General features: G+C 39.1%; 1 protein-coding gene across 4 annotated transcripts in view; it reads left to right on the top strand.

Annotated features, from left to right (window-relative positions):
* Window positions 1-19787, top strand: part of Wwc3 (WWC family member 3) — a 107391-nt gene that overhangs the window by 64551 nt on the left and 23053 nt on the right. For all 4 annotated transcript variants that reach the window (XM_085684545.2, XM_085684547.2, XM_085684546.2 and 1 more), the window contains 4 exons: window positions 4632-4761; window positions 5579-5728; window positions 8452-8525; window positions 15948-16190. In XM_085684545.2, coding sequence (XP_085540671.1) covers window positions 4632-4761; window positions 5579-5728; window positions 8452-8525; window positions 15948-16190 — 597 coding nt within the window. The remainder of the gene's footprint in view (window positions 1-4631; window positions 4762-5578; window positions 5729-8451; window positions 8526-15947; window positions 16191-19787) is intronic.

Below are 19787 nucleotides of genomic sequence, written 5' to 3' on the forward strand. Positions count from 1 at the left end.
TAACATAGTTTATGTAGCAATGTATTTTGTAATAATGTGCAATTATTTTGATAATGATTTTTCAGAGGCTTAGTTTTTGAGTCTGTAATCCAATGACTTTCATTTTTTAAAAATATTTATTTTATGTTATGAGTATGAGAGTTTTACATACTTGCATGTATGTGTACCACTTGTGTGTCCAGCTCCCAAGAAATATGGAAGAGGGCATTGGACCTCCTGGAACTGAAGTTCCAGACAATTGTAAATTGCCATATGATCATACTGGAAATTGAATCCAGGTTCTCTTCAAGACCAGCAAGTGCTCTTAGCTGCTGAGCCTTCTCTCCAGATCCTTTCACACCTTTTACAGCAGATGCTGTCCATTTCCTTCTGGGAAAACAACAGAATAGGAAAACTATGGAGATGAGATATGACCCAGAGCCCCTACATGGGTTCCTTTTGGAGGATTTCTGTTCCAGGGTATCCCTGAAACAGGGCCTAACAAGCTACTCTCGTATATTATATTCATTATCTCTCTCTCTCTCTCTCTCTCTCTCTCTCTCTCTCTCTCTGTGTGTGTGTGTGTGTGTGTGTGTGTGTGTGTGAGAGAGAGAGAGAGAGAGAGAGAGAGAGGTGATGTGATGTGTGAATATGGGTATACAGGTAGCATAGCACATATTGTGGAGGTCAGAGAATAACTTCTGAGAGTTGATTCTTGCCTTCTACATTGTTGAGACACAGTTTCTTATTTCTGAGGTGTCGCATATCAAAGCCATCTGACCCATAAACTTCCAGTGAGTTTTACTGTCTCCACTTTGCACTACTACATTTGGCTTTTTTGTGTAGGCTTTGTGATCCAAATTCAGGTCATCAGGTTTGTATGGTGAGTGCAATTACACTCTGAGCCATCTTACTAGTCACTAATCTTTATTGTGTTTCACTGTCTCATGGCTACTTGGGTAGAGCTGTGGCCAGAGCCCAGGTCCAGGCCTTGAAGTCCATTTTTATTCTCTGGAGGCCTCTGGAGTGCTCAGTGTTGGGCTAAATTGCACATGCTGCTCATGAAGTTGGGTCTCGTTTCCTTGATGTGGCCTCTGTTCCTAGTACTTCCTAGTGTCACAACAGGCTGCTGACTCCACTACGAGTTTTAACAATGGTCAAATTTTAATGCTGCAACTGTTGAAAGCTGCAGTGCAGCCACCACATTCAGGTCCGCTAGAGGAGCAGGTGTGGGATTGTAGCCTTCACTATGAAACATATCTATACAACTATGGATGCTTTATCGACACCCATTCCCAGGAACTTGGAAAATTACATTAATATAGTCAAGTTTCCCTTTTCTCTGTGAGAGTTGGTTGCAGGCTTTGCTCTGTTTTTCATTCGGGAACAACAGGAAGGCTTAGTACCAGAGGCAGTGGCCATTGGTGGCTAGAGACTTTCCTAGCTTTAGAGTTTTGTTTGAAGATGACCTTCCTCTTTTCTATAGACTTCATAAGCCTACAAGAGTTTCAGTTTATGACATTAACAACTATATATGGTAAAGCCTTTCATCAGAAGATTAATACAGAACATATTATTCAAATAAGGCCTACAAGAAATATTTGGTGGCTTTCTTGACAGTAGTTTAACATGTATGGTCCTTGAATTTTCCTTTGTGTTAGAAACTTGTGGCTCTTTCAAGAGTGCATAAAGTGGAAACATACATGGGATGACCCTGCTTTATGTTTTCCTGCATTGTGGGTCCTAATGCTGAGATGAATAGCTTTCAAGGGAATTTTTTTCTAGTGTTGGAGATTGAACTCATGCCTGTACACGTCTTATGCACATACTCTAGCTGTGAAATACACTCCAGATTCAGGTGTACAGCTGGAACTAACTGCCAGGTTGTGCACTTGAACTGAACATGGGCTAAAAAGAATCTCATCATTATTTGAGAGTGTCACTTTGTCCTTCAGTAATTTTATATGAAAAGCATTCTCTATCAGAGAATTTTTTCTACTGTTAAGTCCTGGGCCTTTACATATTACAGAGACCACAGACTTTCTTTCAATAGTAACTACTATATATGTCAATGAATGATAATTATTGTAACAAGTGCCTCCTTTAACCTTGTGGGAGCTAGTTTTTGAATAATCAAAATTCTCAGTCCTACCTGTAGGCATTCAGGGACAACAGGTAACCAGGAGTTGATATTTGTTTTGGTGATTCTCTAGGCTTTTTCCAGGCTCCCTTTCTAGCCTTTCATCATTTAGTTTAGCAGCATCCTCTGTTCAAAGCTTCAGTCCATGACATTGATTTTTCTTATGAAAATGTGATCAGTAAAGTAAGTATAGAGTAGAAACTTTTGTGACTTTCACACTCAACTTACAGGTCAAGACACTTGTAGTGAGTGAGAAAACCAACCATTTCAGAAGTGGGACTGCTTTTGAGGACAAAAGAATGTTTGTACAAAGGGTTTCTATGCCTCATGCTGTCATTTTGCTTTGGTTTTTGTTTTTGTTTTTGTTTTTGTTTTTTCATTCACCAAATAGCAAGCTGATACTATGCTGGGGAAATACACATACATGTGTACACACACACACACACACACACACACACACACACACACACACACACACATCCATTTTGTTTTGTTTTAAGACAGGGTCTTCCTGTGTAGCCTAGTCTGGCCTCAAACGTTTGATCCTCCTGCATCCGCTGCCTGACTTCTCGCCTGAAGGCCGCACTCGACAGAACTTTTCATGTTTTATTGCTAAAGTTCATGACAACCATCAAGGTGCTTAGGAGTTAAAGCTAATCTCCTCAATCATTTGGATGGTGTTGTGAAGGAACCAGAGTAGGGATCTTTTAAGAACAAAGAATCGTACCTACAGCCTAAACTTCAGTTTATGCTTTTTCAGCATAGAACTCTTTAGTTGAAAAATACATGAAAATAATTAAAATAATGTATAACTAATTTTTTTGCTTTGTGGAAATGTACATTTGAGAATGATCCATTTTGAAAGTGCCTGTGGAGGCAGGCTATGATTGGATTTGGGATTGTCATCTTGCAGTATGTGGGATCCTATGGTGTATTTGTATCTGTTCTTTTGGGGAAAAGACTTAGGCTCTGTTTTCATAAATGTTCATAGTAGTTGATGGCTTTCATAGAAATACTGACTATATCTATTGTCCTGTTCCAACTTGGCTTCATGCTTCTATATTTAGTCTTCTGTTCCAAGGATGCCAGTAGATCAGGTCAACTCTGGTACACTCTTACACATATGACAAGGAATTTATTAATAATAATAAAAGAGTAAATTTTGTAATTTAATACCTTTTCTCCAATGAGTAAGTACTTTTATTATACTGATAATAATCATCACTACAAACATTACATTCTAGGCCTTCTGCCAGGTGAGTCCTTTCTTTACTTATTCCCCTTAAATAGTATGCCTTTCCTGTGGGAGAAGTATTGTTAGGTATTCCAATTTGAGACACAATGAAATAGATCAAAAGACATGGATGCTTTGCCTAGGGTCCAACAGCTAATGAGTGGTGGTGCTGGAATTCTACTACTCACAGCATATTTGTGTAGTAGACAAACAGGTAGTTTTGGACTCACAAGCATGATCCAGATCTTCAGGGTAGATAACCTGTGGGAAAATTAGTAGGTTCAGAAACTTTGTAATGATGGACCAGGAACCTGGCAGTTAAGATAGCTACTTTCCAGGGAAGGAATTCATTCTGCATTTGGACCAATTTCTTCATCTCCTTAGCCTTAAAGGCTTCTGAGGCTTGAGACTCTGCAGACGTGACAGAGGACATGCTCCCAAAACTGCCTGCTACTGGAAGGTGGAGCCAAGTCTGGTTGTTTTGTGTTCTATATCTACTACTCCCAGCCAGGCCTATATGTGCATAGGTTGACTGAATAAATAAACAGACAGGAGGAGAGAGAGAGGGTGAGAAAGAGAAAGGGGAAAGAAAAGAAGTTTTGCTGAATGGATGTTTGAATTGCAACAAAGTTATCAAGGAGGTAGCTAGTATAAGTGATAGTGATGTGATAACTATAATGAAATGAATGAATAGAGAAGGCATGAGTTTCCAAGTTTTGAGGGCTGAGGATATAGTGCAGTGATAGAGCGCTTGCCTAGCTTGTGCAAGGTCTTGGGTTCACAAAAAGTACCACAAAAAAAGTACGCAGTGCCACAAAAAGAGGTTCCAATTTTTATTCAAGTACATTATTTGGAACATACTACTTCTTTCTGTTTTCCATGTACCCTTCCGGTATACAAATCTCAGCCATAAGTTTATCTAATAAACATATTTTACCACTGACCTTGATAATACTGAGAATAAACGAAAACACTTTGGCTATCCTCCCAAAGAGAAAATATACAATCTTATCTATTACTCAAGCCTGACACTTAGTAGAGGATAGGGGCCTCCTCCCGTACACAGGATCCTCCTGAAGCAAAAGTAGGCATCCATCAGCTAGGTCTCAGATCTTCATATTTGTCGCAAAGACAGAATGTTTCATGGAGCCTCTGCTATTTTGTGCTAACTCTTGTTTTAACTATTTTTCACCTTTCTATATTTCTTTTGAATATTTATTGTTTAAAATGATGATATGATTTCATGTGGAATAACTCTAATCTCTTATTTTTAAACAGGATTGACCGGAAGATGTCAAGTTCTCACACCAACTACAAACTGGATGAGGCCCAGGCTATAATGAGTGAGCTCCGTACTATCAAGAAAGCCATTTGTACAGGCGAGAAGGAGCGGCGGGACCTGATGCAGGTGAAACCAAGGCTGCCTCCTGAAAACTCTGTCTGCCGACCTGTCTGTCATTTATTACATTTTATATATTTACTCTATATATAACCCATGAGTATTTATTTTTGAGCACATGCACACCATGTTTAATTAAGTGTATTAATTCTGCCTGACCACTTCCTTATATAAACTCAGGATGGCTGGCCCCTTCCAAAACATCTTTGCCTGAGTTCTGTTGCACTTATGTATTCTGGTTAGAGTGTCTTCATTGATGTCAGAAGTGAATAGGTCTCAAAACTTAAAGACTAGTAAACAGTCCTATTTCTCTTGAATATCCACACAAACAAGTTCCATAGTGTAATTTGGGGCATACTAAAGTCCACAGGAGATTACTTATAACCAGGTAGCACAATGAATTAAAAAAAATTAGGTTACAAATGTGTGGTCTGGAAAATGTTTTATCTCTGGATTACCTATTAAAAAATTTGAGGTGATATGCATCTTTGTCAGATCCAATTACTATTCGGGGATTTGGCCATTTTTTAAAAATTAAGGAACATGATGGCTTAAAAAGAAGGAACAATGGTACCATAACTATTCTCTATTTTATGTGTGTGTTACCAGAACGACTCAGTTTCTCTTTACTTAAATGACTAACAATTTTCTTTAAAGTAATCAAATATCTGTTTTTGTTAAAAAAAATTAATGACAATGGGAAATAGGATGGGGCATCTCTCTAGTCTTAGGCTGTAGACCCTTTTGAACCAGAAAGAAATAGCTGTTTCTAAAGGAAGGAAACCATGCCATCTCCACTCACAGAACTTGCCTTACTCTTTTCCAGAGCCTGGCCAAGCTTACTGATAGCTTCAAGAATAGCTGCTCCATTGCGGACCCTCTACAAGATCTCCCTCACAATGCAGGCGCACTTGGTGACTCTGGTGTCCCTCAGCAGTTTTGTGATGCTGGATCTCAGACTGACTCTATAGGGGAGGTATGATCACCCAGAGCTAAGACATGAACATTCCCAAAGAGGAGTCACTGGCTTTGGTGGTGGTGTCACACATTTGATCTAACTTTTCATTTCTACTTCAAAGATATTTTGGCTTTTGTGTTGGTATATTTGAAAGGAAAATCACATTTCTCACCTTTAGCTGTAATGGTGCAGTGATATAGAATGTATACTGTCTTATGATTAGGAGTCTTAAAAACGGCAGCTGCTTGGCCAGCATTTAACTTAAGTGGGGTTTTTTTGGTTTGTTTGTTTGTTTTTTATATCCATGACATATAGAGTGTGGCTTAGCAAATGATTTCTACAAAGAATCAGATAATAAATCTCTCAGGCTTTCTAGTCACTTCCTTGTCTGATCAGCTGTCATTATAATACAAAAGTTGTCCTAGATGATACCTAAGAGATGAGCTTTTTGGTTGTCACCAAAACTTTATTTCCCAAACAAGCAAACAAAAAACAGTCAGTGGACTGGACCTGGTTCAGGATCAAATTACTAATCTCTGCTTTAGGCTGTGATTTCCAAAGGCTATATGGCTCTGTCAGTTAGGGTTATACTTGGTTACTGTTTCTTGTTCTTCTAAGACAATGTCAGGAAATTGATTTTCTTTGAGACTTGAAACAATTTTATTTATTTTTTATTTTTTTAAATTTATTTATTTGTTTATAAAAATTTCCACTTCCTCCCCTCCTCCCCATACCCTCCCATTCCCCCCACTCCCTCTCCTCCTCCTCCCCACTCCCTCTCCCCCTCCCTCTCCAGTCCTATTAACATGTCCTTACATGTCCTTTCTTGATAATCAGTAAAGCACAAAAAACAAATTGGGAAAATCATCATTTGAAACTGGGTAGCTAATAATCAAAGACTATTGTTACTATTGTAACATTATTAGATGAAGTTTGAAATTAATTTGCAACCACATGAAAGCAGTTTAGAGGAGTTCTTTTCCTTAAGGGTTATTAAGTAAAGGTAAAATATTAGTGTAAGGCATGCTACCTTTCCCATTAAATAAAGGAAAGTTTAAGAGAGAGGGATAAAAACAATTTGTGAGAAAGTCAGTGTTTTAGTTATTAGTAGTTTGAAAGTTTGAAAATTAGTGCCTTTCTGGAGGAAGTATAGTATATCATGAATTGCTGTGTCTTAGGTGTTCTGGAAATAATGTTTCAATTTTTATTTTCTTTATTGCTCAAAGTATATTTAGACATTTTTGTGAAAGGATATTTTGTTTAAAGAATGCAGTTGCCACACAGAGAAAAAATCTGTGAGCTGAAACACTTGTCATTTTTGCCTAGAGATTTTGGAGTGAAGAAAGGAAGCAAGCACAAGACTCAATGAGTTCTGGAAATGACTTTTTTTCTTCTTATCATAAAGTTGATTTAGAATTTATAGCTCTTAATTAGTTTGAGAGAAACAGATAAGATCAAAGCTCTCTAATGATTTCAATAAGCCATTCTAAAAATGTCAGGTTGGGAGTGGTGGCTGGTTCTACCATTACAGCTGTAAATTGTCATGCCCCTGAAGTTTAAAAGGGTTGGCCCTGGGTTGGCAGCCTTACAGCTGTTATCTTGGTTTAACTAGTTTTTTGTTTTGTGTGGATTTTGTTACCTTCAATATAATTGGCATGGAAATATTTAAGTCTAACTACTGATAGTACTGAGAGCATTTCAAACATAACTTGTAGGTGATACTCCCCAGTCCAGACCTTGCCTTGTTTCCTTTTATCTTTGGTTCCCTTTTTATGCCTTGAGCCTTAGAAGGTCATCCTCTAGCCTCTTCTTTAGGAAATTAGTCTGTCTAATTTAGACTTTGCCATTTCTGAGTAGAACATCTACTTTTCTGACTGTGTCCATGTGGGATTGGTTCCCAAACCCCATAGGATACCAGTATCCACAAATGATTATGTCCCATATGTCACATAGCATGCTATTTGCACGGAACCCCACATAATTCCTCCTGTTGACTTCATATCATCTCTAGGTGATTTATAGTAACTGATGTGATATGGGTAGTTATTATACCCTTATATCTTAGGAACAATGACAGGATAAAAATATCTGTGCATATTCAGTACAGATGCAACCATTGTGGACTTAACTACATTTTTAACCCATGGTTGGTTGAGTCTACAACGTGGAACTTACAAATATGAAGGGTTGGCCATATTTTGTATTAAATGAGGAGTTAGATAATCTATAGTGCAAAGTATGGGTGAATGTTTTGCATTTGTGTCAGCTTAAAGTAAGTAACTGCCTGTTAACTGAAATGTAATTCATTTTTGTTATTTGCAATGATACAATAGATGAGTATATGTGTGTGTATATCTATCCCTTGTTGTAAAAACAAAAATAATACCAGTTTTAGAAAGTAAAAGTCCTCTCAGCCTGCCTCTCAGCCCTCACCAGCCAGAGGTAGCAGCAGAGTATTACGTCTAGGCCTTTGAAAAATATATTGTAGTGTGGTGGTGCTCGCCTTAAATCCCAGCACTTGGGAAACAAAGGCAGGTGGAACTCTTTGAGTTTGAGGTCAGCCTGGTCTAGTTAGTGAGTGCCAAGACAGGCTCCAAAGCTACACAGAGAAACCCTGTCTCAATATATATGTATATATGTTTTTCCCCAAAAGTTTAAGTTAATTTTCTACTTTAAAGACATGTTTCTAATATTCTTTCTCTTTCTTTCTTTCTTTTTTTTGTTCCTTGTGTTCTGGAAAGTTTCTCTTTGATGATAAAACAAGACTTGTAGGCCGTGTCAGACTTAATTGGCAGTATGAAGAAGCCCGAAAAAGGTAAGAAGCATACTTTTACATCCTGGGCCTTGCTTTCTTTCTTCCACATAAAAAAGCCAAGCATGTTTCTAGAGTCTAAATGCCCACATTTTACCAGAAAGAAATGAATGAAATAGAAAAAAGGTCCTTTATTCTTTATCTCTTCTTAATATACCTGGTGAACTTTCAATTACTCTTAAAATGTAAAATTCTCAGTATTTGAGGTTTAGATGATATGAAACCATAAGAGACTACTGCAACCTTCTCTATCATATGAGATACTTAGCAATTCTCTTCCTGCCCTCCCTCTCTTCCGACCTACAGATAGCATCCATCCATCAGACCAGTGGAAGCAAGCTTTTGTCTTTCACACACATTGGCATTAATCACTTAGATTGATGCAGAAAGCTATTCATCTTACCATCAAAACCAATTTGGTATTGATATGTCAGCAAGTGATAGCAGTATCTATTAGAGTTCATTTGTTGGAGACAAGTGACATCATTTATTTTGACCTATATTGTATCTTATCTGCCTTCTGCAAACTTTAATTTATCAGGGTTTGTGCCTTGGGTTTGTCTTTCCTCACTCAATCCCTCTCTCCAGTCTTCACCACCGAACATTGGCCATATCCTTGCACAGCACAGTATTTTTGCCTCTGTGATTTTAGTGTCTTTCTTTCTCCTCAGGTGCTTAGATTCTCCATTTTCAATATTTGCATGATTTACACCACTTCTATTTAGAGACAGTTTGTCTATTATACCTTATAGAAAGAGTCTGAAAACAAAATAATTTTAAAATATGTTTCAAAAAACATGAAACATTTAATTTTTATTTTACTTTTATATGCAGTGCTGATAATAAAACTCAGAGCATCACATATGTTAACAATGTAGTCTTGCACTGAGCTATATCCCAGCTGCTTTTTTATTTTGTATTTCATACAGGATCTCTCTAAGGTACCTTGGCTGACCTTGAACTCATGTTAACCCAAGCAGGCATTGAACTTGTTATCTTCTACTATCAACTTTCTGAGGAGCTAGGATAGACAAGTCGCAGTCTGAAGAATAGCTTTAAAACATGCTGTGTAGTTATGGATTACATATTGTTTAGTATCTTCAGTGGGGAGAAAAGAATACCAGGCAAACTGAGGAAATCAGAAGCTTGACACTTGGGCCAATGTTCATTGAGATCTTTAAAATCACCTTTATGAAACTGTAACATTAATAGAGAAGCAAACCATCTGATTTCTTGCTGTAGCAGTAGGCTAAACCAAAACCTACTTCTCTTTACTGGGAAGCATCTCACCAGCTCTCCCAGGACTTTTCAGGGTGGAGATGTGGTTGGCATTGAATTTCTCAAGTTCACTGGCCAGTGCTGGTTACCTCCCTGGTCGTATGCTTCATTTTTCATGCATTCTTTCATGATAGCTTTGGGTGCTTGTGGGGGCAATTGTTTCTTCTGACCAGGCCTCTGCTCCTTCGTGCCAATTTCAAAGTGGGACTGCCAAGTGTGGGTGCTGGAATTTGCTGTGCTGTGTTAAACACAGAAAATAGATTATTGCTACAATTACGACCATAATTGTTAAGTGTTGTTGTGACATTTACCAAACATAGCAAGTGATTTCTTTGTTCTAGAAGTGGTGTCAGTACATACCAAGTCACCTTTTAGATGTTGAAGTAATACATTTGGGCAAATAGTTATGGATTTAAGATGATTCAGTGGGTAAACACTGCATTTAATCATTACTTTTGCATCAAAGTATTCTTTCACAGTTGCTAGAACCATGATAATATGTTTACTGTAACTACTTAGAAGAATCCAGGTCCCAACACTTCTACCTTAGCAGCATATTAGAGGCTTCTCAGAAATGAAAGACAAACAGCACTCTAAAGGTATGATGAGTTTAAGCATCCCAAGATGGGGAGAGATGTTCTTAAATGATTCTATGATATGCCCACTTCCAACGCGGGATCCTTGTGAGAAAGACTCTGGAAGGTCAGAGTGAGAGAAGGCGTGGTGGGTGTTAACAGAGGCCAACTACAAACTGGAAGATGCAACGAGATGTATTCTTTCCTAGATGTTCTAGAAGAAACATAGCTCTTCTGACCTCTGAAGTTGTCGTCAAACAGTAGTGTTGTTTTAAACCACCACAGTTGTGGTCAGATTTTTTGTTGTTTTTTGTTTTGTTTTGTTGTGTCAGTAAATCCAATACTTTATTTTAATCCATTGAATGATGCTTGCTAAGATGATTAAAAAGCAAGTTTTTTACTTAGTCTTCTGAGTCATGCTAGTAATTTCCAGAAATTCTCTCCTAGATACTGTCAAGCATCATGTTTGGCCACCTATCTGTGTATCCCTTAGGTTAATCAAGTTCACACATACAAAGTAACCATTATACATATCCGCTGTAGAATCACTTGTGTTTTACCAGTTCTTAAAGTGGGAGAAGGTGATGCTTTTACACATTTTGAAGAAGTTTTTCCTTGGATGTCTAGAATTGATGTTGTTTTAAATAAATACAATATTATCAAAAATGCAAAGTTCTTGACAATGAAGGGTTTTGTGTGTGCTCAGAGTTAGAGGAAGTTCCTAGGAGTAGAATGTATAATTCCAGGTGGTAATGTGAAAATTCTGGAGAATTATCTGACTAAACTACCACTGTCAAGAATAACCTGTTTGGTATTTCAACTCTGGGTTGAAATGTCCCAAGAGGGCTGCTTTTACCTTTCCCTCCTGTAATGACTCTTTGGATTCCCATGGCAGACATTATGAGAGAAATATTTTCATATGACTAGCTTAAAAGTTTTGAAATTTTTTTGAAATTGGAAGAACAAGTCTTCTTGAAGCAATCCTGATGACGCAGATGGCTCCATATTTTTAACTTAAGAGCTCTTGGTCCAGAACAGTGCATAATTTGTAGCCATTTCCATGGAAACGTTCAGCACAGATAGGAGCAAAACATGTGGTGCATCCAGTTCCTGTGTCTTTGGTGTTGCTATCAGAATTGTTTCTGGTGTTCATCAGTTGTCAGGATTCAGTGGTAGTATGATTCCAGTTAAATTTGATTAGTCACTTGGATTTACCCCTTCTTTTCTCAAGTATCTTTGTATATGGGCTTTGACAAGTAAATGAAAGCATGTTTGCCATCATAACTTCATCTTTTTCATTTGAAGACTTGCTACTTTTCATTTTGTAAAGTTTCTCTCTAAAGGTATGTCCATCTCAAGGGGAGAAAATGTTAAAAGAGTGTACCTGAGAGGCATGGTAGGACAGCAGTATATTGACAGATACTTCTTGTACCATGTGTTCTAAATGGATACTTCCCGAATTTTCCAGGTAGAGGTTAGTGGAATCCACACTGACCTGTCAATATTCATTCATCCTGCTAAAGATGTTGTCATGTTTCCAATTAGATCTTAGCTGAGATATTCTTTGACCTTTCTTTCATAAAAAGTAAACATTCACAAGAAAAAAACTGAGTGAAAATGTATGAGATGCCAGATTTGTGCTTGGAATTGAAATCTGAAGACACAAAATTCTAAGTTGGCCTCATGCATGGCAGTAGGATCTGTCATGACTTGTCACCATCAAATGGGGGTAACAGGTTTCCTGAAATTCTCTTTGCTATTCCAGAAAGCCACAGGATTTTAGTAGCATGGGAAATTATACAACAGATTGAAGATTTTAGGTAGAATTTGGGATTATTCTTGATGTGTTGCAAATGTTTTTAATATTAAAAGTGCATTATTCCTAGAAAATGGAAACGAAGATTTCCCCATGAACTCTGAAGATCTGAGTAGTTTCTGCAGCCCAAACACAGGTTTCCATTCATGGTTTAACATGCCTTGTTTGTGACAGAAAAAAACACTTGGTCAGATATCAGGACTGAATAGTTCATATTTTGCTTCTGCATTAGACCTGCTCAGGGAACAGAATTTAGAAATCACATAATAAATATGAAGCCTGAAGTGAGATTTTGCCTTTATTTCTTCACTCTCGGTATAGGGAAACATATGTTTTAAAACTCTTAAAGGCATTCGTGAAAGATTATATATAAGCTATAAAATGTTTTACCTATCAAAAAGAAAAAAATCAATAAAGCATATAGTGGATTTGTACAAAAAAAGAAGGAAAAAATGACTTCCCAATTTTATGTGGCTTTTAGTGCTCTTTAAAAATGAACTTGGAAAAGTATTTTTTTTTCTTTTTCTGGATACCTTCATCAGGGTCTTTTTAAGCACTGATACTTCAAAGAAAAGCTTTTCTGGAAATTACTTTTCCTATTATGCTCAGAATTGGAATGATGGCCCTCCCAAGGAATGGGCCTTCAAGCGGTGGATCAGCTATTTAGCATGGATCTAGAAGAAGGTGCATAGACCCCGGCTATCTGTGTTTTGCCTCGGGCAGGAAATCTGCTTCCTCATGGAAACCTCCTGTAGTAAGGATGCTTCCTGCCTGTGGCTTTGTTCCAGGACCTTAGCCCAACACACAAGGCTTGATAAGGCATGATATTGAAAGGCCAGGCAACTGTGCCAGCGGTCTGTTGTTGGGGGAATCCTTCCTTCTAGTGCTTTTGGCTTCTAAAAGAGACAGACCACAGACAGATGTGCCTCTTTTGACCTGGCTGAAGGAAGCTCATAAGTCCCTATCCAGAGTGTGGTCACAAGAAAGGAGCTTGCCTTTTTCAACATGTCAGTATTCTAGATTCTGAGGTATCTTGAAAAGCAGCTTACAAGCATTTTCACTGTTGTGAAGTCAGAATTAGCAAAGCAACGTGCTTAAGTATGGAAATGCTTGCCTAGTTTTCAGTATGACCCAAACAACTTTACCAGATGGGTTGCAAGAAACCATCCTCATCCGGATCTTGTTTCTGCTGGAGAGGTTGGCCCTTCCTAGCACATTTTTTTTTTTCCCGTAAGTTATGGAAAGTTATAGTAAATGGCTTAACGTTGACTGTTCTACTGTTTCATTATGTTTGAGATGAGCAGGCTTTTTGGAAAATTTCCCTGTACTTCTCCTCCTTCCAATAATTAAGCTTTTCTGCTCATTGATTTTTCTAGATAGTGTGAATCCCTTGAGATTTTTCTAAGACAGATAGAATTATCTAGAACTGGATCTTTTGCCACCCTCATCATGTTTTGAGTCCTTGTAGAAGTAAGTTGGTTAGCATAGAGCTCCCAGTGTAAATGGAGTCTTGTTCTCTTTGTATTTAAACCCATAGGGAGTTCAGATTGCTCAGGTTGGGGTGGAGTGGTATATACCTTAGTGATAAGTGATTACTTAGCACGTATGCTGTCTAGGAGATGGCTCCAGTAACACACACACACACACACACACACACACACACACACACACACACACCCCACAGGACAGGACAAAAAAAACCCTCTATGAAAGAACTCAAAAGGGATGCTTTTGAGAACATGTCTGTATCATAAGTGTGACATGTGTGGCTAGTTTTAGCTTAGCTTAGATAGGCTTTCTTAATAAGTAGATAAACTGAAATAAAAATTTGCTGTGAGGACATAGCCAGATTTTCTCATTAGTCTTCAAGTCTTTTATATTTATTCTTTACCTTTCTTTTACCTTATAGTAGATTGTTCTAGAAATTTTACTGGATACAGTGTCTAATTTTCTACTGGATTATTTATGGTCCTTCACAGAGTGTGCTTTCCTTGGGCTTCAGTAATATATTACAGTCATAAAATTTTAATTCCACTAATTAGACATAGGTGAATGGATACTTAAGCCCTGCTTAGTTGCCTCTAGTATTACTATTTTCAGTGACATGATTTGGCCTCATTTTTCAGTACATTTTCAGGATATTAGTTTTAAGTTAGAAAACAGCTTATCTAATAAAACTACTTATGTACAAGTAGATTTTTTTTCCTTTCTGTAGAAATGGGCTTGAATAAATGCATACATTTAGGTTTTAGCCTACAGACCCTTTTCTTTTTGGGACCATGAGTTTCAGGTTGATTCTGTACCTGGACACAGAGTTCTGTCCAATTCTCCAGACTTCATGAGTCCCTGTGCACATATCTAGATCAGACAGAGCCTAATTTGGCACAGGGCTGGGCCACAATTCATTTAATGCGTGTGGTAACTCCAGACAATGGTAACATGTAAGTGGAGCTCAGGTTTGAGAAAGATTCTGAGGCCTGCACCCAACAGGCAAGAAGCCAGACACAGTTAGTGCCATGTGCCCTGGGCACAGGAAGTAGGCAGTGTCATGCGTGCTCCCGCCCTGTCTCTGCCATTCCCATTTTGGTGAAGAACAACATCCTGCTGGTGCCTGATGTAACTCCCTAAAGGTCAGTTAGCACCTTCCAGACTGGGCGGAGCTGCAGAGGAGGAAGCTCTGAGAGTCCTGGCTGTTCGACTTGAGTGAGCAGAAGAGTCCAGAGCCTCATGGCGTAGGAGTCAATAGATCTGGACTCGGGCCTGATGGTTGCCTTTCTAACCGCTCCCAGGTGATCCTGAGGCGCCAGTCCTGAGGCTCCACTTTTATAATCACTGCCTTAGGCTGTGTGGTGCCTGACACTTACATGTTCTTGCAGATTTCTGTCATCTCAGTGAAGTCTTTGGATTTTGTTTTTAGGCATATGTGCCAAACTTCATACTCCACAGCACTGGGTTCACATTGGGTCTGGCATTCCTAGTTTTTTTTTCTTAAAGAACTCTTATCTAAAACATACTTCTCACACTTTTAAGTATGTTTTCAAAACATGAGCCGTGTCTATTTTATTTAATCTCAATTCAACACCACTTCAGGGCACAAGAGACGAAATCTGTTTGCCAGACAAGCACTTGGAAATTTAGGGTGAGAGAAATGTTCAAGCACTCAGCTTTTGTTGAGTATTTGCCCCTTCTTAAGGCACTTTTCAATCCCACCTGGCCAAGGGCTCACTCTGGAGCAGGAAGAAACAGATGTGGAGCCTGGGGCCCCAGAGCTGTTCTTTTCTGAAACATTCCCGATGGATGCATTTTCCTCCTGCTATTTTCCCAATGTATCTGTTAGTGCTGACCCCTGGACAAGGGGGCAGAAAGGCAGGGGCATCTCTTGGATGAAAGTTTGGATACTGATGATAGTGGAAAAAGGAGACATGAGCAGCTTCCTTCCTCTCTGGGATGGTATCATGTAGGAAACACAGAGTGTTGCCATGTTGAAGACTGCTAGCCTTATTTTCAATTTTTTTAAAATAAGTACAATGTAATAATTGTCACCTCACAGCGCAGATGAGGAGAGATTACAAAGGACTTCTGCAGTGCTTTCATGACCCCTCATTTCCAAAGGCTATTAAGTTGAAGTTCAGAGCAATTATGTCACCATTTATTTAATCAAGTGAGTTTATGGAGTCAGCGCTGGTGAAAAAAATATGTCCACATAAGGTTTTCACTTCGTTCATTCCTATCTCTTCCTGCCTCTCTCTGTCTCAGAGTCTCCAATATTCAACAACAGCTGGCTCAGTTGGCTAACGAGTCATGGCCGGGCATGGCCGAGGCTGACAGGGACCGGCTGCAGCTCATCAAAGAAAAGGAGGCCCTGCTGCAGGAGCTGCAGCTCATTATTCAGCAGCGGAGGTCGGCAGAAGATGTGGCCCGACTGGAAGAAGAAAGGAGGCGCCTGGAGGAGGAGATCCAACGTGCTCGGGCCACATCTGCACAGGGCGCCACAGAAAGGTATGTGGCTTTCCAGGATTTGGGGGGCAGAGGATAACACTTGTAGAAATGAACCAACTAGAAACACTAAACGGATGGCTTGTCTATGATTTGAGGATGTTCTTAATTGATAACAGGTTGAACAGTCCTTGTGTAAAATGCTTGACCCCAGAAATGTTTCCAATTTTGGTATATTTTATTTTATTTAAATATTTTATTACATTTTTATTTATTTTATATATGTGTGTATATGAATGAATGTGTGTGCCACAGTACCAGTGTAAAGATCCAGGACAACTGGCTGCAGTCAGTTCTTCTATAATGTCTGTCCTGGGGACTGAACCCAGGTCACCAGGTTTGGCAGCAGCTGCCTTTTTACTTGCTGAACCATCTCACTGGCCCTAGAGTATTTTATTTTTATATTTATTTTATTTTTGCATGGTACACTAACTCTTTAATCATCAAGCTACAGCCCATAGAATCCTTTCCTCTCTTCATTCTTCTTTCTTTTCTTCTTTTCTCTCCTCATTCATTTCCTACTTCCTTCCCTTCCTTCCTTTGTTTCTTTTTTCTTTCATTGCTTGAGACAAGGTCTTATGTACCCATGTTGGCCTATAACTTGCTGTGTAGATAAGGTTAGCCTTGCATTACCGATCCTTCTGTCTCTACCACTTAGGTCCTGGGATCATGGGCTTATGCCTCCTCTTGGGGCTGGAGGTTTGGTTTTGTTCTTTATATTTAATGTTTCAGTATTTTTGTAGATGCACTTCTATGAATTTCTAATATGAAAATCTAAAATCCTAAATGCTTCAAAATCCTAAATCTCCATCATACTTAGGTGACAAAATAGCTTGAGATTCTAATTCAGATTTGGTACTCCCAGATAAGGGATGTTCCACTGATCCTGAGAACAGTGACTAACTGATATGTTTCCTTAGAGAATATGTGAGAAATAGAATCATGTGCCTTCTGTGCTATGAGAGGTACCAGATGCTTTCCAAGGTTCCTGGCACCAACTCAAAACTGGAACATGAAAACCAGGTGTAATGGTTCACACCTGTAATTCCTGCATTAGAAGTGGGATAATGTCTTGAGTTTGAGACCTTCTTAGGGTACATAGTGAGTTTCAGAGTTTGGTAGTGCACTACAGAATGACTTCTTATCTCCAGAAAGAGGGAAACAAATATAAAGAAATAGTGGAGGACAGCGATAGAGAAGGAAGAACAAGCACCATTTATACTGTTCCCTTTCTGGTGTGGGTGCTTGGGGCTTCTGCCTGTGTTTGCAGAGCATTGCCTCTACAGAATCGGAGGCAACTGCAGAATATCAAGGGGGCGCAGGTGGTGTTCCAACTCTAGAACAGGGAGCCTCTGTTGCCCGGGGTGGGGGGAAATTGCTCCCTGTAGCATTGTGGGTGTCTCCCTATTGCTTTTATCTCGAACTTTGATTTCTAGCCAAAGAAGCCAGCTCTTTCTTTTGCAGTAGGAAGTCGGCAGCCTTTGCTGAGTCCATTTCTGAATGTGCCCCTCTTCAGTTACTCTTGAGACTCTTTAAAGCACAAGACACGTGAAGCTTGTGTCTTTGTATTCTCAGACGCCAAGTTGTTCAGCCTTTTATCATGTGCCACGTCTCCTGGTTTCCATTTGCTGCCTGCGATTGTGGAGTGTGATGAAGGCTGGGTCTGCTTTCCACATTTAACAGCTGTCAGTGGTTTATCTGTGGCTATCTGCCGAGCTTTGGGGACCACCACCCTTTATTAATACACTGGCTTGCTCCAATTCAGTATATTGACCTGACCCTAAACTGTATCTTTCAGAGCATTGTCTACATAGTCATAGAGTTTAAGAAATCAGAGTTAATTGACCTGTGCAGATACATTTAGTGATGATTTCATTGTGGCTTCCTTTTTATTTTTTGTCTGTTTGTTTTGAGATGGGGGTCTCTCATACACACACACACACACACACACACACACACACACACACACACACACTCTATATACACCAGGATGATCTTGAAATCATAGAGATCCACCTGCCTCTGTATGCTGAGTTTAAAGGCATGCACTGCTACACCCACATTCACTGTGACTGTTCTTCATATTGCCTAACAATTTTGATATTTGGATGCTCATTGTTAATCTTTAGGTGTCCTAAATGAGTGGTGGCTTGGAGGGACTTGGAGCTCAGAGCTCATGGCAACATTGGAAGGAAGAGGTAGGGTTTGGAGAATTCAGCTTAGCCTAGTAATGAGTAGAATGAATTTTCATTTGCCTGAGATGACAGCCTACCCTACCATCTCACTCCAAACCTAGAACTGAGTCTGAATCTCAAACGGCACAATGCTACTGATATTTTTTTCCTTTTGTACTCTTGAACTTCTGTATTTTCTTAGATAAACATTAGCTTCTCTTCAAGTTTGGTATTTTCTTTTATATATTCTGGATAGGAGTGCCTAGAGTTCCTATTGGTCTCAGGTCAGCAGAGTGGATTTTAACTACAAATAGAACCTGCCTCCTCAGAACCTCTACCTACACTCCCTTGACTATGGCTTTCCTTCCCATGTGAAATTCAGTACTTGCCAGTGCTGTGGGCACAGGGTACACATCTACAGAACTCTCTGGGAACAAAGTTAGCTCCAATGATTGGGACCAAGGGATGAGACAGCAAAGCTGGACTAGTTTCTTCTAGCTTGTGGTCTCTTGTAGGGTCAGCTTGGGTCTCTTGTAGGGTCAGTTCTGCATCAAGCACCCTCAATATGAGCAGAATATTTACAAGTGAACTTCCTAATCTGCTACAAAATGACCTTGGTTAAAGGAGAACATACACGTGTGATAAGTGTCTCTCTCCTTTGCACTTTGTATCAGCTACTGAGTATGAGATGAGCCCAAATGCCCCAAAGGGTTCCTGCAGTTGTTGACAGGTTCTGCCAAGTGGATGCTGGACACATTTCTTAGTGTCACTTCCCACTAATTTAAGTGTGAGATCACATGGTAAGAGCTTTCTCGTAGCACAATCTGTATGTTTAGACCCAAAGCAGAGGCAGAACAAATAGCTTCTTCTGGCCAAGCTGGGGTACCTAAATGACCAGGACCCCATCTTTGCCTGTCTCAACTCCAAGGTCATTCATGAAGAGTTACAGTTAGAAAGTTCAGTGAGGGAACATATTGAAACTCTCTTCTACTTTTTCTCTATTTTCTGGAAAGGAAACTACAGATGAAACTTCGGTGCCTTTTCCATTCCTAAGCATTAGGTAGGAATTTAAGCATGACCCCAAATTTGGGAAATATTTTGTGATGTAAACATGCCTCCTCCCTTTCTTGTCATATATTAACAACTGAATAAGAATACCAGGAAGTAGAAACACTGGAGTCTGGTAAATTGCCCTGCTTTTGGTTCAGGCTGATGACCAAGCTTTGAACTTACATATCCCAGGCAAGTTACTTTTATTCCATAAGTGTTTCCTCATCTGTTAAATGGGATAGGATCAAATGACTGACAGGAAATGAGGTGTGACGTAATTCCAAGTGTTAAAGCATTGTTCTTTCTAAAAACTTCTAAATATCATGTTAAAATAGTTAACCCAAGAGGTCATTCTGTTGCTAAAGTTTTCTTTAAA

The sequence above is a fragment of the Myodes glareolus genome, chromosome X, assembly GCF_982192425.1.
Source record: "Myodes glareolus chromosome X, mMyoGla1.1, whole genome shotgun sequence".
In the NCBI taxonomy this organism is placed as follows: Eukaryota; Metazoa; Chordata; class Mammalia; order Rodentia; family Cricetidae; genus Myodes; species Myodes glareolus.